Source organism: Gopherus flavomarginatus, chromosome 19 (genome assembly GCF_025201925.1).
Source record: "Gopherus flavomarginatus isolate rGopFla2 chromosome 19, rGopFla2.mat.asm, whole genome shotgun sequence".
In the NCBI taxonomy this organism is placed as follows: domain Eukaryota; kingdom Metazoa; phylum Chordata; order Testudines; family Testudinidae; genus Gopherus; species Gopherus flavomarginatus.
Window position 1 is genome coordinate 13,967,730 of NC_066635.1, and position 27,654 is coordinate 13,995,383.

At 42.3% G+C, this 27,654-nt stretch overlaps 1 protein-coding gene across 3 annotated transcripts in view; it reads left to right on the forward strand.

The window, feature by feature from the left end:
- PITPNM3 (PITPNM family member 3) overlaps nt 1-27,654 on the forward strand; it is a 344,508-nt gene that overhangs the window by 261,748 nt on the left and 55,106 nt on the right. For all 3 annotated transcript variants that reach the window (XM_050929606.1, XM_050929607.1, XM_050929608.1), the window contains one exon: nt 24,562-24,751. In XM_050929606.1, the coding sequence (XP_050785563.1) occupies nt 24,562-24,751 (190 nt within the window). The remainder of the gene's footprint in view (nt 1-24,561; nt 24,752-27,654) is intronic.

Sequence of the window (27,654 nt, forward strand, 5' to 3'; positions counted from 1 at the left end):
ATACCATTCGTTCATGCATCTTTCAGCACTTATCAGTAGTCTTTGCAAAGCACAGCTTCTGGCCCAAACATTAGATTTGTATATTCATAGACGAAGGCCAGAGGGGGACCACTATGATCATCTATTCTAACCGCCCATAGAATTTTCCCCAGAATCTAGATTAAAGCATACCTTTTACTAATGTACAGAGTGGAATTCTGTAGCACTGAAAAAAGCCCCTAGAAAAAGAGGTGCTATAGAATGCTAAGGCCTGGTGATTCAGAATGCCTTTTATGGCACCCTTAAGTGTCTTTTCTAAGCCAGCATTCCTGAGCAGCTAACCAGCCAGATGCGATCTTTGCTGCTTCCTAATGGACTCTCAAAGGACTTGGGTTCTGGATGATGGAACAGTGTTGTGAATATATTGAAAAGACAGGACATCCATACATGTAACCACGTTTGGCTCCATTTGGTTCTGTAAGATCTCCACAGCGAATGTGAAATTGAATGGAATCTGAGAGAAAGCACCTAGATCTTCTGCTCTCAGGTGTTTCTTCCACCAAAGGGTAAAAACAGTGGTTTTTTTCGAGCATGCTGTATTCATGAGACTAAAACAGATGAAAAAGCTGATCGTAGCCTTTTTCTACTAAACTGTAATGTTATATCTACATGGCTTTGCAGTCTGCATCATGAGGATGTGAGCTGCAGTGCACACTAGGGTGCTGTGTTTTCTAACTCCCTTGCATGGATATTGCTGGTGCGAGCTAAAAGGTGTCTACTTTGTGGTTAGTGTGAACTAGCTGCCTTTTAGTTCACACTAACAGTATCTACATGGGGGAATTACAGCATAGAATGCTGCAGATCACGCCCTCCTAATCTGACCTGCAGGGCCCTGGAGACACACCCTTCAATCTGTATAAACACAATACTGCATAAAATGCACAAAGACAAGTGAAAATGGTTTCTGCTTTAATTTATGCCTCATTGTTCTGAACAATAATGTCTGACTTAATATGGCAATCGCTACTGGAGAGGAATGAGGCCCAGTGCTTAGGGCACTAGTCTGAGACTGGGGGGACCCATCTTCAATTCGCTCCTCTGCAACAGGCTGCCGTTTGACCTTGGGCAAGCTATTTAGTCTCTCTTCTTTATGCCTCAGTTCCCCATCTGTACAATGGGGATAATAGCACCTCCTACCTCACAAGAGGTGGTGAGGATAAATACTTTAAATATGGCAAGTTGCTCAGATACTCTGGTAACGGGGACCATTTAACTACCTGAAATAGTAAGATATGACTAATTTTTCAAAAATGAGCTTTTCTAATAATAAAATGCAAGCCGGTTGATTTAAATGTAAGTTGTCCAGTACAGATATTCATAATATACTGCTATATACATTGATTTAGCAGAGTTGTGTAAAACTTTACTTATAAGTTACAAAGCAATCCACAGTGTTGTAGATGTGGTGTATACCAAAGTAATTGACTAATGGAATTGTTTCAATGAACCCCTTGTAAAAATGAATCTTGCATTCTTTAGATATATCCACTCATCTTGCCAAATTTCTTTAATGGATTTGAAGGCAGATTCTATTGTCCTTTTTTATTTCTGCTATGATCTCATATTGTTTTCTCCCCACCCCCAAATTTGCAGAAGAATGAGCGCAATTTATAGAAGGATTAATCATCCTGGTGCTGAAAAGACAAAAGGAACTTATTCCATAAAATAGTATTAAAAAAAAAAAAGGTTCCTTGGCACAGTTAAGATCACAAATCTCTTGTCATCCGAAAACAGAGTTATTTGGTGGCTTTCCTTACAATGAAAGATGCAAACCACTCACTTGCATTGACAACACGTTTCTCCTTTAAGATGTTTATGATGGCTAAATACCAAGGAATACCTAATGGTAATCAATAGCTCAAGAACGGGTCCACCATCAATATTCCCATACCTCTCCTCTGTTTCATTTTTCTCCATTTTCTATTAGTTTTGTCGGCGATAGTCCTTTACCTAATCCAGGACTTGAAAAAGCAGTTAGCCTTTACAGAATAGCAAAGTATTGGATTAAATATCTTAATGGGAACTGTTCTTCCCTTATTGATACCTTGGAAGTTGCAGCTTTTCTGATATTTGGAAATAAACTAGTGGTTGCTTTCAAGCCGTTAAAGGACTTGTACATCGTAGCCACTATGATTTTTCTCTGCATGTATCATTAACAGTGGTATCATCATGTATACAAGCAAAGGGGGAAGAATTAAGATTGTACAAGCACCCCTCGCCCTTGCTGGCTTTTGAGCGTCTGACCTGGTAACCTTACCATACCATTGCTACTGGAGGCTATTTAGATGGAATTTCATCTGTAGATTATCTAGTTGTTTCTGTGTCATTATACCGTGCAGAGGTATGATGCCGGCTGAAGGCATTCACTGCATTGTAAAGGCAGGTGGTTCTTTTAGCCTCTGGTGTTTCTCGCTCCATTAGCTCCTGATTGTATTGAATCAATCTGTTGTATTGCCTCTTTAGCTAAAGCACATTTGTCTTCAAACTAACAGACTACCTGACAACTTGATGTCAAATGGGCATTCCGTTTTTTGTGCTGACCATATAAAGCCATTCAACTGTGGAGATTAATGGAAGGAGGAGGCACGCATCAGGGTCCCAAAGGTGCCCTGGGTGATCGCTACTTCCCACCACCCAACACAGATGTAATGAGGTTAAGTGGTGTCCGCATAAAGAAATTAAAATTACTGATTATTCCTCAAGAAAGAGTTTTAATGAGTTATGGCTATAAATGCAACACAGACAGAATAGGAAAAGAAAAGTTAAAGACCAGCATTGAATAAGGAAGACTAGCACAAGTACAAGTAATATTATACATCAGGTACTTGCTACTATTTTTAATACTGCAACACTGATATAACCTGAGATCAAATTATTCCGACACCACCATTTTTAATACTGTAGTGTCAGTACAACTTGAGATCAAATTAGCTCGAACAACTCACACTTCTTTACTCCGTTACTTTATACTGCACGCAACCAGACTATTTTACTTGAAAACCTTACCTTGCCGAGAATACGTTACCCCTTAGTGGACCACTCTTCGCACTGGCCAGGTAGAGATAGTTGGTGTGATTCAGGTTTCCTCGATTTAGGGGGTGTGGGTCGGACGGTCGAGGAGACCCACATCCTAGACTAAGACGTGCACACACCCACCTGAGGCTCTACGCATTTATTCTTATCTGCCCGCTGTGTTTTGAAGCAGGTCAACCAATCAGGTTAGGCCAAATCTTTAATGTGATTAGAGTTGTCACTTTGGCTGAATAATTCATGCTTACTTATTTTCTTGTAGCCAGTTGTTGTTTTAGTTTGATAAGTGATCTCCTTGTGCATAACTTATGTCTATGTAGCCTATTGTCTCGACTGGTTTGTCTAATAGCCAAATGTTCTAAATAATGGTCAATGTGGGCTAGACGAGCTGTGCCAGGGGGTGGGGGTACAACATCTCTCACTTTACAGGATTTAGCATAATGTGGTAACTGGTAGCAGAGCGTTTTGACCACAAGTCTGTTTCCTTTTGCAAAGCTTGCTTCTTAACGCTGATTCTATAATGCTCGCTTTGTGAAGCTTCTGGAAGCTTTAGGCCTAATACTGACAATACTATTGTTCTTTTTAAGCTTGACAACACTCTTGTTCAAATTAATCACATTAACTAGGATGATTCTTATAAAACACATCTGTATGTAAATGGTAACTGAGATGGATTATGGATTACTTTGCAGTAATTCAACTAGCTGCATTTAAGATCAGTCAGCTGGGGAAAACTATATGTATTTTGCACATTCCTATTCTTGGTATTGGTAATGCCATTGCTGAGACCAAAGTCCATATCAATTCGAATGATCAGTGCTGTACTAGCAGCCAGATTTCGTCTTCAGTATCTTTCTTTTTCAGAAATTAGTCTGCCTGCTGATCATCTGTTGCACTTGGATGCTCATTTGTAGACCCAACAGATTTAGTTTTCCTTTTGTTGTCTAAAACTCAGGAGTTATTTCCTGAGAGCACTTCATAATCCTACCTTTCCACTGTCCCCCATTTCAAGGGATGATACCCATTTTAACTCCCAAAGTTATCAGTGTTCCATGCACATCTGATGTGCCTTCATTTTTATTACTGAAAATTATTTACATCAGAAGTAAAGAATCATGAAACTGAGGCTACAGAAAGAATCATTTAAACTAAAGCAATGGATGCCACAGCATCTTAGGTTTCCTGCATGACTCAGTTTTTTGTGCTCATTATTTTGTGACACGTTGCATCCACATTGGGCCTTGGCAAGTTGAGTCATATATTTGTACTTCTGTCCTGGGACCTATTGTGGTATGATGAGTGGGACTGGAAAAAGGAGGTCAGGTTTCAGGATGGACCTAGTTAGGTGTGACAGGTGGAGCTCAGGAATGTGAGCTGGTGGCCAAGCGCAGGCTACAGCTGGCCAAACCCAAGCCTCCCAGCATGTGATAATGGCCTCTATTCATGTTCAGTAAAGACCTCTCTCCTGAAATTCTGTCTGCTGCCTTCTGCATCGCTTATTGCTAACAGACCAAGCGCGAAGTCTTGGAATTCTAGAAGGCCTCTAAAGGAACCTGGTGTTATACAGTGGAATTTTCCCTACAGGGCAGGAAATGCTTTACTCGTCAGGGGAATTTTAAGATGGTGCTTCAACCCGTGTAATTTATCTGGAAAGCCAAAATTAGACACGCCACTTAACTCATACGGTGAACACTAAATTGAAAAGTTAGAAATGCACTCTGACAAGCAGGGACTAGCTTTCAGAGTGTCAATCGCATGGCAGGACCCACGCTTTGCAGCTCTCTCCATGCCCTGCAAATATGGCTGCAGTCCTGTGAGACAGTGCCATTAATAAAACTCAGGACAAACCATATGAGAAGCAGAGAGAAAGCTTTCTTGGTTGGGAGGGCTCCAGAGAAGAATAGATTAGAGTGATCTAGCATCTAGCCATTTTAAGCTAGCTGCAGGCCCCATTCTTTAATAAAGATTCCCCACCATAACTGGAATGATTTAAAAAAGAGAGAACCACCCAATATTCTATGAAGTTCACCATGGAGTTCACTCTGCAGAGGTAATTTACTTGTGCAGCACTTACATGCTACAATGATGGGTCCTAAAAATAAACCCTAAAGTTTGATTTATATTTTTAAAAGCACTTGGAGGTTTCTCTAATGAGTGCTCTGCACTCAAGCAGATTAGTGTTTAATGTGAACTCTTTTCTCTCTCTCCCTGTTAGAAGGGCGACCCAAACTATAGGCACAATGCAAACTGCATCCAGCAGGAGGTATACATTCAAAAAAGCCATAAATCCAATGATTACAGTGCAAGTACATTGTAGCTTAGTGAAGTACAAGGTTGAATGCCACGATCCATGATGTGTTTTAATAACTTCAAATTACTAACTCACATTAGTTTCAAGACATTTCCCTTTCCTCTTTCAACCAAATAAAGGAGATATTTGATTTTTTCCCCCAAACTCCCATGTGATAGATTTTGCATCCCCCAGGTGAAAGATTTCCCATCTTCCCAGAGTGCTAGATTCCACCCCTCACACACACACATTCTCCTAATTTATACCCTTTAATAAGATAGAGACTTTCTTATAGATGGCAAATGGATGGTAAGCTCCATTATGCCTTTTTTCATGCCTTGTAAAAGTTCTGAGGTTTACTATGAGGATAAAATTTGTAATATGCTCTTAGTTGAGGAGCGTGCTATGTCAGCACAGCAGCCAGTAATGCAATAAAGAGAGATGAGACACTTCAAGCATTGCAAGGAGTAATATTTTTCTGCACGGTGATAGGATGCTGTTTATAAATAACTGCAGTTCTGGTGTTCCACAGCCATGCTGCAATCTGTATCCCAAGTTATCTAAGGTCCTTGTAACTCAAACACTTGGCAGCTGTTCTGCTAAGAAGGCTGTAGCCACATTACAGCCTATTAAAGAGACCCAACAAAAATGGAAAGGCATCATTATTGCAATATACTGTAACGTGATCTATACTAATACTACAACCAGAGGTGGCTCTAGACATTTCGCCGCCCCAAGCAGGGCAGCATGCCACGAGGGGCGCTCTGCTAGTCACCGGGAGGGCGGCAGGCGGCTCCGGCAGACCTCTCGCAGACGTGCCTGCAGAGAGTCCGCTGGTGCTGCGGCTTTGGTGGACCTCCCACAGGCATGCCTGCGGGAGGTCCACCGGAACTGCGGGACCAGCGGACCCTCCGCAGGCACGCCTGCGGGAGGTCCACCGGAGCCGCCTGCCGCCCTACCAGTGACCAGCAGAGCGCCCCCTGCGGCATGCCGCCCCAAGCATGTGCTTGGCATGCTGGGGCCTGGAGCCGCCCCTGACTACAACAATTGTTTTGCAAAACGATGGCCCATTTGATTCCCTCAGGCGTACAATGTAAACTCTGCACTGGTATATAGGACTCCTGCCATTACATACAGTTAACCTGAAGAAGAGCTCTGTGTAGGCTTGAAAGCTTGTCTCTCTCACCAATAGACACTGGTCCAATAAAAGATACTACCCAGGGCCAGCTTTAGGCCAATTCCCCTGAATTGGGCCCTGTGCCTCGCCCAAAAGGACCCCACGCTCTAGTGAAGAGCACCTAACTTTTTAATTTTTACTCATCCGACGGCTGTCCGGGTCTTCTGCGACGGGTCCTTCAGGGCCGCAGAAGACCCGGAGCGAGTGAAGGACCTGCCGCCGAAGACCCGGACCGCCGCTGGGTATCTGAATTGGGCCCTGCACTTCCTAAAGCTGGCCCTGATACTACCTCACCCACATTGTCTCTCTAATATCCTGGGAGAAATATAGCCACAACAGTGCTACATATTATATACAACGAGCAGATAGTTGGTAACTACTCAACCATATCATTTAGGACATACCCTCAGGAAATGATAAACCTTCCAAAGATCTTTGCCCTGATTTCAAGGGACACTACCAAGGACCTGCACTGGGTAGGGGTTTTCAAATATTGTGATGCATTTATGCTGAATTGTCATGGTTATTGTTTGATACCAAGCAGGCCAATTTAGGATAGTTCGAGTACATGCAATCAGGGATCTAATGCTATGTTTATATGGTGTTTTTCAAACAAAAAGTGTTTCATGTTGCTTTCTAGCCAATTACTTTTTTCCTGTAGATATAATCAATCAATCTAAACTCCCTGGGGGCAGGGATCATCTTTTTGTTCTGTGTTTGTATAGCACCAGGCACCAGGGAATCCTGGTCAGTGACTGGCTTCCTACATGGTATTACAAATACTATCATCAGCATCATAATGAATAGCAAGGCTCTGGCCCTTTGTGACTAAGTTGATATAAATAGGCATAACTCTGTTGAAATCATTTTGGAGCCACACTGCTTTACATCAGCTGAATATATGGCCCAGCCTCTGCTGTATTAAACTTCTATGCATCTAGGTCCAGCTAAACTAACCCAAACACACTCGTGAAATTGTAGATGAGGCAGTATGGGCATTTTTGGCTGTATCATTGGTCTGTGTTTGGTCCGGGACATCTAAGACCTAGAGGTATAATGGCCTACCTAAAAGATAGACTTGTTTTCTAATGCTCAGTATTTTCATGGTTTAAAATATCTGGAAGCTTTTAAAATTACCAACAGTGAGAGAAAGTGACAACTGAATTAAGAACACCTGTTCTTACTTGTCAATCAGTAGCCCTTAGCTTTGCTGTAAATTCAGTAGAGGGGATATTATGTAATACAGTTATTCCCACAGCATCGTTACCTCCATCATAATGTCTCACTTGAATTCTCTGAGCCTGAAGATGTGAGCCAATATGTACGTTTAAATGAAAGGTACAGATAAAGAGATTCATGTAACAGAGCACCTAATACTCCCGCTATAATTGCCTTCTGCAAACCGACTGTTTTATAGTAGTTCCGTTTCTAAAGGTCAGTCATCAGATTTTCTTTTCCTGCAGCTCTCAAGTACACACTGTGACCCAGTTGCACATGGTGGCGATCATAAAGTTAAGCACAGTCTGTCAAGCGAATCTCTCTAATTAGACACGAGCATATCTGAGTGCTTCCTTGTCTTTAAAAACACAATAACAAAATTTTTCCTTTGAATAGTTTGATTAGTTCACATGGTTGGTTTGTGCTGCGTGGGTCACTCTGCCCTGTGTCAATACAAGTTTGAAAAAAGAGGGCCTGATCCAAAGCCCATTGAAGTCAATGGCCTTCATGCATGTGCTTAAGTGTTCGGCTGAATTGAAGTCTGAATTCTGAAAGCGGAGGAGTCCAGGGGTGGCTCATGTATATAGGGTATTGAGTCACTACCTCACCTAGGTGTGTGTGAGAGAGACTAAATACTTACCACAAATACAGCAAATCTATAGCAGGCAGCTGTTCGCAATTTGTGTTTAGGAGCAGGGCATTCACCACAGCCCCATGTGTGGACCACAAAGTCAAGGTCTGAAAGGAGACAAAGCCACAGTGATCTTCAATGGGGCTCGGTGCACTGGCCTCGCCGCTCAAGCCACAGGGTACAAAGACTGTAGAAGTGGAGTGCTTCCCTAGGGCAGGTCAGGGAAGTGGCATGCACTATGACCGGCTTGGGCAGCAGGTTCTCACTCCCTCTCTGGGTCTCCGCTGAATAAGGCTGTGTGCCTTTGTGCTGCAGTGAAGGCAGCAGAGCTGCTGGAAGAAGCCTCGCCAGGAGAGGCAGGAGGAAGAGGCAGAGAGAGTGAACGCCATAGCGAAAGAAGAAGAGGATCCTGGGAAGGAGGTCTAGACCCAGGACTGGCCAAGGTAACTAAGTACCCTGGGTGGCATAGGAGGGTCTCATTCCTAGGGCAGATCCTTCCCTTCTCCATGTTTGCAGGTTGTGCCATGGCCACAAGTGGGCATGATTGTTTTGTTTTCTGCTATGCCCCACTTTCCCCAATGTCCATGGTTTGTCTCATTGTAACAGTGAGTTCCATAGTCTGCTGGGGAAAGGGAGGGAATTCCTCTCTCTGCTGGGTGCTTCATCTTGCTTACTGGTGGTTTTAATATAGATTGAGAGCTGTCTTGGAGCTCTTTGCGCGCATAATTCAATTCTGCACACGTTTAAATCTATGGAAAGACTCCCATTGACTTCAGTAGGAGTTGAATTAAGCCCTTACCTAACACTTTTCAACCATATTATTATGTATTGTTTTGTTAGGAAGAGTTGAGTCTTGAGACTTAGAATTTTGAATGAAAGTGGCTGATCTGTGGGGACTTTCTCAGATGGTTTGTTGGGGGAAGCTTGTTCTCCAGGGTAATGTTAGTGGTGATCAAAGGCTGCTTCAGCAAAATATTGTCATATTGTATTAAGCCCTGATTCTGCAAACCCTTATGCCTGTATGTTTGCAGAATTGGACCCTAGGTTTGCATAATAGGAATTTAATTTTTAAAAATGGAAGAGATAGTCTTCTTTAATGTCCTTATGGGTGCTCTGCTTCAGATGGGCACGTCTTCAGTTGGAGATTTTTGTCAGCAGTGTCTGTTTGGGCTGCGCATGTGCCCAAGCTATCCTGATGTCCCGAGGTGCTAAGCATATACAGGGCTGGAACAGACTAATTGTCCTCGGTTCACTCTCGACTGCCTCATCCAGAGATGGAGTGTACAGCTGCATTCACTTGCATTTCTATCGTAACTAGTTTGTAGCCCATTTTGTTCTTTTATAGTTTATACTTTTTATGTCTTTAATTAATGCAGTGCCTTTGCGGGGTGGGGGCGGGTTTCCATTAGTCGAGGCTTTCGCCTTCTGCTCCCCCAACTCCCATTACAAGGCGATACTTGAAGAAGTCTGCATTGCTGTTGGGGAACGCTGAAGTCCCCATGCTTCAAACATCGACTCACTTGCTAGGAGTCCTTCCCCGTTAGTGACGGCCATTCACGCTATAGCCACTGCCTTGGGATAGACACATGGCCAGATCTACACAAGTTTCAAAAGCCACTCTGGGAGGGACAGGGAGATAAAACGGTGTCTTCTAATGATGGAACACTCCATCTTCCCAGCTTCAGATCCTGCCCCAGATATTCCTCCCTCCTATGCCGCAGGCTCAGAGCTACCAGAGCTCCCTGTCATCCTCCACAGCTTGCTCACCCTCCAGAGGTGAAGTGGTTACAGACTCGGAAGACTTCATCCAGGAGATGCATGAATTCTCCTGAGGGAGAACTTTCTTCTAACAGACCTACCACCTCAGAGACCCCCACACTCTTGAAAGGTTTCTATGGAGGCTTTGAAATCAAAGTCTTCTAGTGTGTCTAAGTTGCAGGGTACCCATCATTCAGTACCAAAGCCTGCCCCTTCCTCCCCCCCCCCCCCCCGGTACCATCAAAAAATGAGCAGAATACTAGAGATAAGGACCTTGCACCTAAGAAGTCAGTGCCACCTGCACTGACAATTCATCCAATGTTGGTGCCCCTCCTGGTACCGCAGCCTTATTCCTCTGGAGCTCACCAGGTCTAGGCATGAGCCCACGCAGTACTACAGGAGTTCAGATTCTCCAGGGACCCAGTTTGTCTCTGATGAGCTGGAGTCTCCTCTACCGAGTTCGGTTAGACTCCAGGTACCACAGCCTGTATTAGCACTGGCACTGCATGGTTTCCCAATACCCCACAGTCTGATAGGCAGATCCAACATCTGCTCCACTATTATGCTACATAGATGAGAGCTCTTCAGGCTCTCCTGAAATTATTCAGCCCACAAACACTTTGTGACCTTCACGACCTTGATGAGTTCAACGTCCTCCCTGTTATAGCCAGTCCTGGATGCCTCCCTTATTTTCTTATGGGCCACCTCAGTGGGACCCTTGGGCATTATATTACCAGCAATTTCTGAAGGCATCTAGCACTCCTGTGGAACACCAGAGATGTGCTGCCAGGCTTCAAAGATTGCCTCTGTAAATACAGAACTCGACACTTGGAAACAGAGCCCTTGCGAGAATCCAACTGAGAAGTCGACTTTCTTCTCATACAAAGCGAGTTGTTTGGCACCGTAACCTGCTGCAAATCACTTTAATTAAAGTAACTCTTCCTCCAACGCCAAACAGTGGGTTCTTCTGGTTTCTGTCTTCGGATTGTTGTTACATCTTCGGCTGCAGACTTCATCACTGCCAGCATTAATGAGAAATTAGCAAAGCATCAAAGGCCATGATAGACTCCCTCATAACAGAGTTACTTCAGTATTATCCCTTTCCTCTCTAGAGATTGGCTTTGGTTAATGAAATCATCCTCCCTTGCTGGGTGAGCATATGTTTGCCTTTCCCTATTCTAAATTTCAATCGCAGGCTGTCTCTGCAGAGACAGGGCGATAACCATTCCATTCTTTCTTGGTAGTAAACATTTATTTTTCTCTTTCACAGCATATTCCCTGATATGAATATTTTAAACAATAGTGCAGTAATGTATTTAAGATTGTGGGAGGGTGGAAGATGGGCACATGCTATGGGCCTGATTCCCCTCTTACATCTGGAATAACTACATTGAATTCAATGGAGTTACACTGGTGATAGTGAGAGGAGAATCAAACTTTGTTGAGTTTCTTTCTTCTATTTCTCAGCAAAGTTTGAGAACTCGTTTATGTTGGTTTCCTCTAGCACTTCGATTTAAGAAACGGTTGCTTTTACAGCATGCCACAGATTTGGTCTCTTTGTAAAAAGTAATACAGTATGTTGCTCCAAACTATGCATTTAAGCATGATGGAAGATAGGGTTAAAATTCCAAATGATCTGGACAAGCTGGAGAAATGATCTGAAGTAAATAGGATGAAACTAAATAAGGACAAATGCAAAGTACTCCACTTAGGAAGGAAAAATCAGTTGCACACATATAAAATGGTAAATGACTGCCTAGGAAGGAATACTGCGGAAAGAGATCTGGGGATAATATTGGATCACAAGCTAAATATATGTCAACAGTGTAACACTGTTGGCAAAAAAAAGTGAACATCAATCTGGGATGGATTATCAGGAATGTTGCAAGCAGGACACAAAGTAATTCTTCTGCTCTATTCTGCGCTAATTAGGTCTCAACTGGAGCATTGTGCCCAGTTCTGGGTACCACATTTCAGGAAAGATGTGGACCAATTGGAGAAAGTCCAGAGAAGAGCAACAAAAATCATCAAAGGTCTAGAAAACAAGACCTATGAGGGAAGATTGAAATGATTAGGTTTATTTAGTCTGGAAAAGAGAAGGCTGAAGGGGTACGTACGTTTTCAAGTACGTAAAAAGGTTGTTACAAGGAAGAGGGAGAAAATTTTGTTCTCTTTATCCTCTGAAAATAGGACAAGAAACAATGGGCTTAAATTGCGACAAGGAAGATATTTAGGTTGGACATTAGGAAAAAATTCTTAACTGTCAGGGTGGCCAAGCACTGGAATAAATTGCCTGTGGAGATTGTGGACTCTGTCACTGGAGATTTTTAATAGCAGGTTAGACAAACACCTGTCAGGGATGGTCTAGATAATACTTAGTCCTGCCTTGAGTGCAGGGACTGGACTAGAAGACTCCCGAGGTCCCTTCTAGTCCTACACTTCTAGGATTCTATGATATATCCAAATTATCAGTCTTGACTTGTATTTTTGTGAAAACATATTGTAGGCGTAGGAGTCTGATGGGAATAAAAATACTGCCAAGCTTTTACATACTGTTTTTGATCTATAGATGTCGAAGCTCCTTACAAGCAAGATCAGTATCATAATCACCATTTAACAGATGGGGAAATGAAGTCACAGAGAGATGAAGTGACTTGCCCAAGGTCACTCTATTAGGAGTCTGGCATTAGAATTCAGGTCTCTGGAGTCCCGGTTCAGTGCTCTGTTCACTAGAGCAAGGTGACTCCTCATAATCTGTTGATACGGAGTGGTTGTGACTTCCCACTGCCACAACATTTAGAAGCAGTCCTTTGATTTGCATCCAGTTGATCATCCCACTGTGCTTTCCAAACAGGTACATGTCACCTCCTGATTCTGAGGCACTGTATAACGGGGCTAGCTGGGCCCTTAACAATAACAAGAGAGGTGGATGGGATCAAATTAGTGATTTAAACAAAGGTCTTTCTCAGCCATCATGTTGAATCCTTCTGTGGCCTTGGGTAGTTTCTTTGCCTGAGTTTCCCCACTTGTCAAATGGAGATAATTCATCCCTCTCCAGGTTAATCTAGACTAGGAAAAGTAGCTGAGGTCAGGTTTACTAATATATATTACCTAACATGGATCTTTCCCCTAGAGTAAATAAAGGTTTAACACCTTTTACCTCAACTTAGCCTCCCAGGTGAGGCTGCTAAATCTAGGTAAATGGCATTAACCTGTGCCTGCAGTAGGGAGACAGCCAGAGTTTACTAGCCTTTTCCTAGACTAGAAAAACCCACAGGTTGGTTGTAAAGATTGGCAGTTGTTTGTAAAGTGCTTGGATATCGAATAATTGACACTTTGCTCTTATGGAGAGAACTCTTTCTTCCGTCAATATCGAAGTATTTTACAAAAGCAGGAAGGTATTATCCTTATTTTATTGATGGGGAAACTGAGGCACATGCTGCTGGGGAAACTAGTCCGGAGTCACATAGTAGGTCTCTGGCAGAGGTGAAAGTAAAACCTAGGTCTCCTGACTCCCAGTTCAGTGCTCTTCCCACTGGACCACACCGTCACTGACAAAACATGTACACATTTGTTTTGAGAGAATACATGATGGTGTGGGGTGGAATATAGGTTGAGTTTGGAATAGTCACATTGCTCCTGAATGGGGTCAGCCTGGCAGCATGCATGAACTTCTCACCAGAGCAGAAAACCTTAGGGGAGATGAGATGTTTTCTCTGCATGCTTCTCCCTTTCTGTGTTGAGCGAGTGAGCAGACTGGAAGGGTGAGGTTGCAGCAGAGGGAGGGGAGATGTGACATTTCTGGGAGGTGATCTGGACTCTAGCTGGATGATGAGCTATGGGAAAGGAGGCTCTGGGGTTTCAGGTGGGAGTGGTGGCTGGCTATGCGTGTCGAGGAAGAGCCGTGTAATGGAGTGAGACAGGTAAGAGCTGTGTAACGGAGTTGAGGGGAGAGAGTGTGTGTGAATAAGGTGATGCTGTGCTGAGGAAGAGGATTGCTGGTGGATCAAAGGAGTTGCTTGCTTATTTTGCCCGCTGCTTGCTCATTTTGCCTGGTTAGTCACACATGCAAGCCAGCAGCATGTACACTAAGCATGGGATAACATGACCCATCCCTCTTTCTCTCTAGCTGTGCCCTGATGTCTGATCCATGCTCAGCCATCTGGAAGGGTAAAGGAAAAGCCATGCCAGAGGCTGAAGGGAAAACCGGTAAATTGGCAGTGGAAGTAAGATGCAAATAAGCTGAGCTCCTGCAGTTTCCTGTTTTGCCTTCCCTTAACCAAAGCAGACAGCACCAGAAGTGTTTAGCCATATCAAAAAGAGCTGAACTAGAAGTCTGAATGACTTCCTGCAGCTAATTTCAGTGTCTGGCGTGATACTAGCACTGCCTTGATGCTTTGTAGCGTGGAGTAGCCTGTCATGTTCACATTTGGGGCTGTCAGAGACAGATTTTTCTTGAGTTTGTGCGGCTTTGCATCTGGAACATTCAGGGCTTAGAACTCCAGGATGCAATTAAGCCGCATAACTTGTGGATAAACATCTTATTTAGTCAATTGTAGGGGAGGAGGTGTGTTTTGATTACCGCCGTATTCCAGCCATGAGGTGCCAGATGACTGATCTACCAGCAGTTTTGGATCTAATTTTAAAAAATGTTATCCTGCATTTTCTGAACGCGGAAGAATAGTTAGTTGTCAGGTAAGCAGAAGAATTGTCCTACCATGCTGTCAATGGAATCAGAAGAGGTCTTGTATTGTATGCGCATATGCTGTGTATATGCACGGGAAGGAATTATACTTTGGTTTTCATTTTTAACACATACAGACAGTTCCCATCCTGCAATCCCTTGCTCACTCAATTAGTCCCCTGAAAGTCAGTGTGGCTGCTGATGCGAGGGAAGGGAACTTGCACTGCAAAGTTTCACAAGCTGTTAAATGCTCAAGGTGGTTTAGAATAGTCTGCTCCCGTATGCGTGACTCACTTAAAGTTCCCCACACTTGTCATAAATCAGAAAGAGGCTAAATATATATGCATATATATATATATTGTAATGCATGACTGATCTCCTGTGACATTATCTCCAACCTTCACTGGTGAGGAGAGACAAGGATAACACACACTTACCCTAGCTATATCACTTGTGGTGATTCTCTCTTTCTCAGGAAGACTAATGTCAGAATGTAGCTCAGCCATCATGTTTTTGATAGATTAATTTCAGGAATGTCCATTCATACACACATCACTACAAGGCTCCCAATCTCAGACTAGAATGTCAAGTAGATGGGCTGTTGTGTAAACTGGAAAATATTTATTACAAGTAAATAATGGTGGTTAATTTTAGGAGACAGTTGTGCAATTATTGTACTGCAGTGATTTGAGCTTAGTATGAAGTGATTTCTGGTTGCTGTTCACGGAGCTGGTTTCAGATTCTAAGACCTTGACTCTGCAAAGTATTTAAGCATGTTCTTAAGTCCAGCCCTATTCAGTAAAGCACCTTGAGTATGTGCTTAAGTCTCATTGAAATCAATGGGATTTAAGCGTGTGTGTAAAGTTAACCACATGCTGAAGTGCTTAGCTGAACTGGGACCAGTATTCTGACACGATATGAGGCCTGCCTGTGTGAAGGATCACCTCTCTGCTTTGTAATACAGTGGCAATGATGACCAGTGTTGGCATTTGAGTGCACTGTCCCCTGATTTACGCACAGGTGGGATAGTGGGCAGGTTATTTCATGGGAAGAGACATTGACTTTGGAGTTGGTTTCCTTCCTTGGTCTATCAAAGTCCAAATTCATTGATTTTTCAGTTATTTTGCAAGGCCTGTCTGTTCTCCCAGGCTTTGGAGAAGAGGGTAGGTTGGTGAGGCTGAGGTCGGCTCCAAAAGGGATTGCATTTTTTACTCGTAATAGGCTGTTGGGATTCAGCCACTTTATTAGTTTGTCTGTACAGTCTGTTATGCTTTCAAACGTACGGATGTCTATCGAGCAAAAACCCCAAGTAGTGACAATGTTGTTTGAATGTACATTGACACACTCAGTCTCGAATGATTTTCCAGGTGCTTTATAGTAGAAATAGAAATCTCTCCCCCTGTTGTTGTGCCACAGGCATTGTCTCCCTGCCGGTATTTTTAAATGGCAAAGTAGAGTTATTTGAACTTGTTTGTAAAGCTGGCCACAACCCACCTTGTAATGAAGTTCAAAAGGAGTAAAGTTCTCTTCCTTTGTCTGTACTTACATGGCCTTCGTGACAGTAATATCTGAGTGCTCTGCAACTTCTCTGTGAGGCAGGGAAGTGCTATGATCCCAGTTTTACAAATGGGGGGGCTGAGGCATAGAAAGGTTAAGTGATTTACCCAAGGTCAGACAGGAAGCGTGTGGCAGAACAGGGATTGGCCCCTGGTCTCCTAGTCCTAACCACTGGATCATCCTGCCTCTCCCTCCTTCCTACAACCTAACCATCCCATTTAGCCTCGAAACTCAAATAGTAGTTTGCTGTTGATGTGGAGCCCTGCATTATTTTTGTCTCAGACCATAGTTGGCTGATGCCAGTATTTTATACAGAGGTTTAATTTTTTGTATATCAAAGTGGAATGAGGCTCTGCAGGGATCTGGAAATGAAACAAAATTACCGATGGGATATTGCTGCCAACTTTGAAGCCTGCCCTTTCCCTACATCTTGCGGTGTTTAGAGAAGGAATGGGAGAAAAGCCTTTTCTGACTGAGGTGAAAGAGTCTCTGCTTCTCATTTGGCTCTGTAATGTTTTATCTTTCCATCAGTATGCTTTTAGAGCTACCATTTCCACCAGTCACCTTCTTTTTCTTTTTGTATCACACAGTGTTTGAAGTAAGATGCCTGCAGAACTGAAGGGGAGAACATCCTGTGTTTCTTTCTTTATAAAACTATAATAGATTGTTTGTGGGATGAATTGAACAACTAGCAGATACTACTTCACAGGTACAAACAAAGTACAGAATGATGCCAGATAATCCAGGGTTCTACTATACAATCTAATTGCATAGCGGAGGCCATAAAACTGTACAGGGATATGTCCCTGCCAATTACCCAGGGTCCAATTCTGATTTCAGTAGGGCTGTGTGTGGAATAAGATACTACTCTCTGTTCCATGGCATATGGAGAAGGAAAAGGAGATCAACCCTCCCCATGCGCATTTTGATAACCAGCATCATCACATGAATCAAAAACTTTATCACTCAGAGAACCGGCCTGCTGATGGGACGTTGGAGTTCATGACGTAGTTGGATTGTGATTTTTATGGCCTATTGGTATCAATGCAATCCCAACTCTTGGGCTGCAAGGTTGCCCTGATAAGGATGGTCTTGCAAATCTCAGGAGAGGCTGCAATCTTCAAGTAGTTGTAAGGCACAAACAAATGCTAAGCATGCATCAGCTCTGAAAATCATGTACTAACATTAATAAAACTTCTTATTTTCAAGCAAATAAAAACCTCCTGATGAGGCCCATGGAAAAACTTGCATTGTTTCCAGTGGTGCAGAATCCAGCCCTTATGGAATTGGTCCCATTGGTTTATTCACATAGCTAAGGGCTGCCAGATGTTGCCTATGGGAAATTTTTAAAATACCATTAGGTTCAGTGTCTTATACTACTCATCTAGTGAGTGATGTGCAAAAGAGCCTCCTAGACTTTTGATGTTTAACCCAGAATCCTTAGCAACGTTGATTTAAGTCACAAGCCAGTTCAAGATGAAGTACTCCATTAAAACGTAATGCCTGACAAGTATGAGCTGCTTTGAGGTTTATTTATGAAAATATTTCCTGTAATGGATGAGATGCTGTCCAAATTAACTTAGGTAAAAAGGGACCACAGTTCTTGAGAAACAACAAAAGCAAAAGTGGGGAAGGGGAGCATAACATGGCACTGAGTGAAATGACAATGTGTCTAATGGACCACATCTGACATTCTGAAGGAGCCATAATGTTAAGTAATGAATTTAATTTTCAGAGTATCTAGGATGTATTTTCTCATTTCCCCTCTTTTGTGTAGAAAATACCAAATGGCAACAGGTACTAACTATTTCTTTTCTATTCATCAATCTAGAAGTCCTCTGAGACAAACCTCTCTCTCTCTCTCTCTCTCTCTCTCTCTCTCTCTCTCTCTCTCTCTCTCTCTCTCTCTCTCAGGATGAAAAGTTGATGCTTTACTTCACATACTGAAGGCTAGTCCTTCAGCTGGTGTAAATGGACATAGCTTATTTACACCAGCTGAAATTTGGTCCTATGATTGACCCTAAAAAAATAGTTCCATTGAGTTTAATTGCACCAGTTTACACCAGGCTTGTGAGTTTCCCTGGTTGTGTGGTTGTAGGCAGTGGTACAGAAATGCATATTTTCAGCACCTCAGTTTCTCTTGGTGGAAGTTTGCAATCATCCTACTTCCTAATTTTATCTAAGCCCCCAAATATCTATGGACAAATTCATTTGTTTGTTGCCTGGAGGTTGACTGATTGGGAGTTTGGAGTGGGGTTACAGTCAAAAAAGCGACTGTTAAAAATGATATCCTCTTACTGCTCTCTGCTTCCTAAGTTTTTTAGGCATCACATCCATTTAGTTTACTGATTTAAAACCAGACGTTTCCTGCCTTCCTCTCTCGACTGCTACTGTTGGTGGGGAAGCCATTGTGAAGTGTCTGCATTAGGAAGAACATAGCTTTACTTTCAGGTACTTGGCTGAACCTGGGTCAGATCAGTGTAGCTACATTGTTTTACACCAGCTGAGGATCTGGGTCTCCTATTGGAACTGTCATCTAATGGCCTGATTCTCCTCTCTCTTAGGCCTGGTCTACATTACCGAGTTTGGTTGATGTAAGGCAGCTTACGTCGACCTAACTCTGTAAGCATCTACACGACTAAGTTGCTGCCACCGAAGTAATTCGCCTACTACATCAACCTAATAAATCCAGCTCTGTGAGAGGCGTAGCACTTAGGTTGGAGTAATTAGGGCAATGCAGTGTCTGTGTAGACACTGTTACTTACATCGCCTATTGGCTGCTTGTGGGGGAGCACTTCAGTCTGGTGAGGAGACACATCACCAACAGAAGCGCTTCTGGTGAGGAGACACACCACTGACAGAAGGAGGGTAATGTGGAATGAAAAACTGCAGTAATTACTGTGGTGGCTGTACATCGATCTACCTTAGGTCGACTTAATTTTATAGTGCAGACAAGGCCTTATTGGTCTTTCCTCTTCTTTTTTTTTTCCCCACTGTTTTACTTGTGCAGCTTCACAGACTTGAAGGGAAATACTGTTGGTTTCCACTAGTGTCAGGGCTGAATCCTGGAAGGTGCTAAGCACTCTCTGGCCCTGATCCAGCAAAGCATTGTTGGAATATAAATTGTCCCATTTCACTGTCCATGTGCTTTGCTGGATTAGAGTCAGAGCGCTCAGCACTTTGCACAACTGATTCTTAAAGGAAGGGGGAATCGTGTTTTACTGGTTAGGTAGGGAGCACCCACAGCCTGCGCTGATAGCAGCACCTCACAGGATTGGCCCCAGCATGTGTTACTTGGAAGTTAAAATGAGTTCTTGGGTTCATAATCCATTTTAAAACTAATTTTAAAATTACACTATGCAGCACATGTAAAACGCTAGTATTCATGGCCTGCGATCTGTCCCTCACCCTACTTCCCGCTAAAAAGGGAACTGCACACACACACGGCTTGGCTTTTGAAACCAACCTCAACTCCCTAGTGAAGCTAATGGGAGCTGCAGGCCACTTCTACCTGCAAATCAGACCATAAACTTCTAATTCTCCCACATGCCACAATAACTTGAGGGAAGCTCTAGCAGGCAGGTTAGCACAAGCATTGGTGCATGAATTGGTACCTCTGCCTTTTCCTTTCCCAAGTGTTAACCCTCAAGCACCTCTCCCCAAAGAAGTCAGTCAGAAGGGACCCGCATGGGGTTGTGACCTGCATCAGCTGGCATTTGAAAACTATTTTGCTAACTCCCTCTGTTGGATCTTGAATATTTTCTCTCTCACCCCCTCAGCCCGCATTATATACAATCTGTTACCCCTGCAAGCAGCTGACTCTGCGACATCATATCATTTGTGCCCAGTCGACGGATGCCGCTAAAGCCTGGCTCTCCAGGGTCCTGAATCTGTCTCGGATACAGCACTGGCAATGAAGAGAATGTGTCTACAATTGCAACATTATTACAATTAAAGGCTTCACCTGTCCCCCGCCCCCGCCCCCCGGTGATTTCCTTTCCTCCCCACTTCACCCCCGCTTTGTGAATGCAGCACTTCCAAACTGGCGCATGTAAGGGCCTCCTGCAGTGCTCTGCCAATGCACCAAGCTAACAAGGCTTTGTGTTTGTCTCTGACATCCTGCCTGTCTCTTGTGATAAAGAGTTTCCCCTTTTCCACTGTCCTTTTCAAGTGCTGCTTTTTCATTTTCATTGTGTTTATGATAAGAAGAAGAAAAACCCTCCCCTTACGTGACCTTGGCAATAAAAGAAAAATAAACTGTTCTTTTCCAACCAGGTAATTATTTGTAATTAATTTACCAGGAATTAATTGCTGAACAGCAGCTTGATTCAGATTCCTTTGCTTGCTCGTGAGAAATGTTGCTGGCTATTTTTTTTAACCCTCTGCTTCTGTATATTTCTCTTCTGGATTTCCTTTTGCATCTTGCTTTTATTATGTAGATGTGATTTTTTTTTCTCTTTTGAAAATTCCCATTCTAAATGATTATTTGGGGGGATTTTTTAAGTGAGTTATATGGCTAACGAGGCCTTTTTATTTTATATTTTTAAAGTTTGGGTTTTTAATTTTATTTTATTTTTGGCACTCGTATTCAGCAATCTGTCTGCTTTGCATTTGGATGGTTTAATCCACTGGCAGAGTGAAGTCATGTTAACTGATAAATTGATGCTGCCTGGCAGAGCAGCTGAGCTCCAGGTCATTAAAAATGTTGAACTTCTTGAGATGCAAAATATCTGTCATTTGAGTGCTTTAGCACAGGCTAAACATGGAAATTTGCGGTGAGGCTTAGAGGAAAATACAGACTAACCACTGCATTTCAGAACTGTAAGTGTTTTTTGTTTTTCTTAAATTGCTTTTATCTGTGGTGGTGGTAATAGATCCATAGATCTAATCCCATCTCAAATGGCACATCGTTGAATGTTGTTGTTATGTAATGTAATGAGGTTTCTATCAGAATCTGGAACCCGTTGTACTAAATCCAGGGCAAGCACATAGTAACAGGGAGTCCCTGCCCTGAGGAGAATATATTCTAAAAAAGAGAAGGGACAGACAAAGGAAACAGGTGCCAGGTGGACAGATGGTGATATGCATGTGTCTGGCTAGTTCCTTTTTGTGTGTGGAGTTGGAGGGGGTTTCCTCCTGCATGAGTAACCTGAGTTCTTTGACTGACTCAGCACCTGCCTCACTATCTGAGTTTGGGGGCAAGTCACTTACCATATCTGAGTGAAATTTACTTCACCTTCACACGCCTCCTCCCCTAAAAAAGTCTTATTCTTTGAGCCTTTTGCGGTGAAATCCAGCCCCACATACCTCAAATAGAGGCCATGGTACAAAGTGATAGAGTGAAATATTTTTTCACACAATGGATAATTGGGCTGTGGAACTCATAGCTGCAGGAAGTCATTGAGGTTAAGAATTTAGGAAGAGTCACAAAAGAGATTGGACATTTTATATCATAAGAATATGCAGAATTAAAATAGATAATGCTAACAGAAGCTTAATCGGAATATTGAAGATCATGCTTCAGGCTTAAGCCAATCTCTTACTATGAGAGATTAGGCAGAAACCAATTGCAGCAAATCATCCCGCATCTGCCTGCTGCAGGGTTCTTATACTCTCTCCCAAAGCATCTGGTCCTGGCAATGATCAGAGAAAGGATATTGGACTAGAGAGACCTTGAGTCTGATCCAGTTTGGCAATTCCTATGCTCCTGTTCCTGTACAACTGACTCACTCGAGCATTCATTTGTTCAGCGTATAGGATCCTCTGTGCATTGTTAGCCCATAAGGTAATGTTTCTGTGTTGCTGGCGTTCTCTCCATCTATCTAAACCGTGGCATTATGAGATATGCAGGCCACCTCGCCACCAGGGTGAATACAATTCTGCGTTCAAGTGGCTAAAATGGGTTATAACTGTATTGACCTCTCGGGGTGGTGCAAGGCATGATTCATGGGGGCAAGCACTTTGAGATCTGCAAGTGTACGGGTATGTCCTGCTGCAGAAGTACTATGGTATTATAAGTGTATCTTATAAAGAATTATATAGGTCAACCCAACTTGAGAGAGAACTACTATAGAGAGAGAGCGTTTACTATAGGATTGAAGGGTTGAAGTTTCCAAAGTAATCTAGGAGATTTACACACAGATCTGCCACTTAAAATTAATGGAAGATGTATGTCTAAAGCCCTTAGGCTAAAATCTCAGCCTCAGTTACTATCATTTCATTTCAAGGGGCCATTTAAGGTGAAGTTGTCCATTAACACCCTTCTGGTCGGGGTCTGGGGGAAGTGTGTGTGTGTGTGTGGGTGGGGGGGTGATGGAATGCAGGAGGGGATTGCTAGTTGGCCACTTCACCTTGAATGGTCCCTTGAAATGTGTGTTAACAACTTATGCTAAACAATCTGTTCCATCTTGTATTTAGCTGTGACACTCCAAGTACGTTTCCCAGACCCAAAGAGCTCTGTGTAAGCTTGAAAGCCTGTCTCGCTCACCAACAGAAGTTGATCCAGTAAAAGATATTACCTCACCCACCTTATCTCTCTCGTATCCTGGCTGTGACACAGCTACAACACTGCATACAACAACGGCAGAATTAATGGTGTCATTTGAAGTTTATACAGGAATTAAATATTTTTTTGTTTTGTTTTATGTGTTTTGCTGTCTTTCCCTGACTTATACACACTCAGCAGTCCAAAAACTATTATACTGAAGGAACCCCAGTAATCTTGCCCAGTTAGTGTTTTATACTTTGGTTACTGGAAAAGACTTCAGGTAACTTTAAGAAGTATCTTCTCCATATCACTGTACTCTGAGATCTGGTTGCTTTTTCTGTCTGATTACCAGATGTAGATTACCCAACCACTGTAGCCTTCTGTTTCTCAGATGTGGGGCTTGTTTTGTTCCCTTCCTCTTAGCTGTTTGTTAATTAATCATAGCAAACTTCAGGGATTGACCACCTAGATCACAGATACTGTTTATTTTTAATGTCTAAACTAATTCGCTTCAAAATCTGATCCTACACATCTCTGTGCTTGTTTCCCCATGTGACATGGTGATGCTTACCTATCTTGTTGTGAGGTTTAATTAAAGCGCTCTGAGATCTTTGGATGGGAAGTGCAAACAACTTTTATTTATGACGTCTTTGTTTTCTACCTCTGCAGCCTTGGCTGAAATCCAGCCTAATTTTCAAAGTACTTCTGACCTTATATTAGTCTCTAAAGGTGCATAAATATATTATTCTGAGAACTTGGCATGAGGTGATATGACTTGCAATTTCTGCTCTCTGGGAATTGTTTTTTCCCCTTTACTTTTAAAGATCATCCAAAGCATGACTGACAGGTTGGTACTGGGAAATGTGCAGAAATGAAATCTAGACTAGACATAGAGGGTTTAAAACAGTACTACGTTAAAGTGCACTAAGGACCCTTTAGTGCATACCAGCAGGTTCTGCACAGACTCAGTAATACACAATATGTTCGTGCGCTTTAGAAATCAAACCCCTGTAGAGAACATTACCTCAGATAAGCCTTCAGAAAAAACTGGTATCCTAGTAAATCTAAGCATCTGTTTTCAAGCCAGTCACATTCTTTTGTATAATGCTAATAGGTGAATGTTTAAATGTTTCGAGACATATGAGTTAAAACTACTTTTATGTAATTGATCAGATAATAGGCTGATCTTGTTCTGTCTTTTGGAAGGAATATTGTCAGGTCAGATTTTCTCCATAATTTATACAAACTTTTACGAAATCTCATCGACAGAAATGTTTCTGTATTTTTTAAAATAATTTCAATGGGAGCCATTCATTTTGAAGACTATCATATTCCAGTGCAGCACCTGCATCCCACCAACTGTTGTATTGTGCTAATGTATAAAAACCAGAAACTGAATCTGTTTTCTTCTTGCATTTGTCTTGGCTTCTAAAGTAAAAATACGGAGCGTAAATGGTGAAGAATAAATCAGATTTATAAAAACTCCTTCCGTTCTAACAATCTAAAGCAGTGTCAGTAACACAGATCAGGAAAGCCTAGCTTTTAAACAGATGGGGTTTTAAGGTGACTGTGTTTTGTACCAAACCTGCATCGCCCAGGATCATTTCAGTTTAATACACTCACATTAGGGCTGTAATACTGTACACTTCCTTTTGTTGCATTTTCCTGATAACAGTATCTTCTTCTTCAGCCTGAATCCCTACAGCTATGATGAGAACTGCCTGAGCAGTAGTGAAGACCACATCCCACTGGCTGCCTTGCCCTTGCTGGCCATTTCCTCCCCTCAGTACCAGGATGCAGTTGCCATGGTGATTAGCAGAGCCAACCAAGTTTACAATGAATTTCTCAAGTCTCCAGATGGGACTGGTTTTAATGGACAGGTAGGACCATTTCTTCATATGCCAAAGAAAAGTGCTTTGGGCAAGGCTGAGTTTCCATTATTTTAGGCCATTGCATTGCGTGTATCAAGTTACTAGTATGGGGCTGACACAGCAAATGAAATAAAGCAGTGTTAGCATGGCAGTGCAAAATGTCTGTTAAGCCTTTGTGTGCATTTCCCAGACCTGAAGAAGATCTCTGTGTAAGTTCAATAGCTCTCTTTCACCAACAGAAGTTAGTCCAATAAAAGAGATTTCCTCACCCACACTGTCTTTCTGTTAAGCTTCTGAGGATGCTCAGGGTGAACTAGGAGCTTCCTGAAACCTGAGCAGTGTCAGTTTGAGCTGGTACCTCATGCAGTTAATAGAAAGCACTGGACCTAAAGGTGTGAGAATAATAGAATTTTTCGTTCATTGGCAATTTAAAAAAGTTTAAAATAAATATTTGGGGTCAGACCAAACACTAAAATATAGAAATTTGTCAGCAAATTGAAAACCTGAAGAAAAAATGTGTTGTGGGTTGAACAAAATCTGAAACACTTCATGTTGCAAATGTCAAAACAGAATGTTCTGGGTTTTTTTCTGACTTGTTCTCTCCGCCCTCCTCCTGCGCCCTCCACCACCACTCTAAAGCGAACAATTCGGCAACACCAACACACATTCATAAAATGTTTTGGTGTGGCTGAATCTGCAATTCTCACCAGAAAAAGTTTCAGCTGAAAAATTTGCTCAGCGCTAGCTGTACTACTCTCCTAGCTAGTTCAATTCCTAAGTTTGTATAATCCCTTTACAGATGATGGGAGTTGAGGGACCTCAGCACATCTCTGATTAGACTGCAGGGAATCAAACATTCAAGTACTGGTATCCCCGTCTCTTGTCACAGTGTCAGTAAAACCACAGGGAGGAAGCATGATCTTATGATTGAGGACTCAGGAGATCTGGGTTCAGATTTTGGCTCTGCCGGATTCCTGTGCATGACCATGGACAAATCACTCAATCTCTTTGAGCCTGATACAAATCCCAGTTAAATCAGCTGAAAGATTTGCATGAAGTTCATTGGGTTTGTGATCACCACTCTCCTGTAGCAAACTGGTCTCTCAGTGGGATTACTAATACTAATACTTCTAATACTAATACTTGAGGATACATTTATTACTGAATGTGAAGTGCTTATATACGTTTGTGATGGGCCTTTAAAGGTCTAGCTAGATACAGTTGTTTTAAGTACAGCAAGGTTTCAAAGGCTCTGAAAGAAGAAAAGATTTTTAATCTGAGGGTACAGTGTAATTTTCTGAGGAAAGCATGAGTCTTATTACACAAACAAATTATTTTTTTCATAACAATAATAGGATTATACCGTGGCATATCAGTTTTTTTAAGCTGAAATTTGGTTTAGAGCCAGTTTAATATCTGTAGTAAAAATATTCTTGCTTGGAGCTTTAAAAAAAAAAAAAAGAAACCCCAGCTATTATGACAGAACATTATGAAAGGTGAGATTATGATAAGAAAAATTATACCAATTACAGAGATAATTATAAAAACAGATCTCTTCCAGTAGAAATTGAATTTTAAGAGGTTTGGTTTTTTTTTTAGGCCAAAGCTGCAAAAAAGGCTTTTTTTTTGAAAAACATCTATTGATAATTCACCTGGGAGTGTATAAACGATCTCAGTATATTTTGCATGTTTCCACCACACAGGAGAAGTGCTGATATCATTAGAACGAAAATGTTGTATTGTTCATAGTCCATTTTGGCAACTGGATAAAAACATCAAATTCACTTCTAAATATATAGGTCTCTAGTTATAAAATATGTACAGTATAATTCACTGAAACAGGACTGGGGGTTGGGCCTTCAGTTCTATTCTCAGCTATGCCACTGACCTGCTGTGTGACTTGGGCAAGCCACTTAACGTGTCTGTGCCTCAGTTTCCTCTCTCACCCTTGCCTCTCTTGATTACTTACTTTACAAATTCTTTGGGGCAAAGGACTGCCTTACTCTTACAGTGGGAGGGGCTCGCTATCCAGACTATGCGCCCATCTGAGACCATAGCCATGTACTCAGGGTGGCTAGCCCCACCTGCCACTCATGCCACTATAGTGACATTCTATTTTTAGCACACGAGCTCTCATCGAGCTAATGTGGGTATGTCTCTCTTTGAGGTGGGAATCACACCTCCAGCTCCAAGGGTAGATGTACATACCCTAAGTGCTACTCGAACACTAATCATCATCAAGATGAGAGTTGTAATGGTAAGTGCAATGAGATGCCATTAATCCCTCACAAAACATGCTGTTAATGTAGTGTTAAGGTTCTGTGTAGCCAGATGGATTTTCAGTTCTTTGTGGTGTGCATCAGAGGGGATACGATTATTAAATTAAAAACTCACCTGGAATGTGGGAGCTGTGTTGCTTGGTTTAGAGCAGTGACTTGAATCTGAGGCCTCCACATACTGCTGCAAGTGTGAACATGCTATAGTGCAGGCAGCTGACAGTGTGAACACATAACAGCGGTTTCCCTTGCCACTGGGCTATTGACTATTCTCAGGGTCGGGAGCGGGGTTGCCCACTCTCTCTGTCTCTCTATGGTTTTGACCAGAAATTCCATTCTGGACCCAAGGAACCTTCCTGGTGAAAGTTAAGTCCAAACTCATATGTTCACACATACGGTGTTGGTTTTGATGCATTTTTTTGACTAAAAATAAGTTTAGTTGAAAAATCCCTGACCAACTCTAGTCATGATCATAGTGGGGAAATTAATGCCTTGGGGTAGGTATTGTGTTGGGTGTAACTATTGCTTATGTTACAATTTTGTGGGGAAATACACTTGAGCAACCTTAACTCTGTTAAATAAGAGTGTGGAATCATAGAGAGAGAGGAAAAATTACAAATCTCTGCCACCACGCTA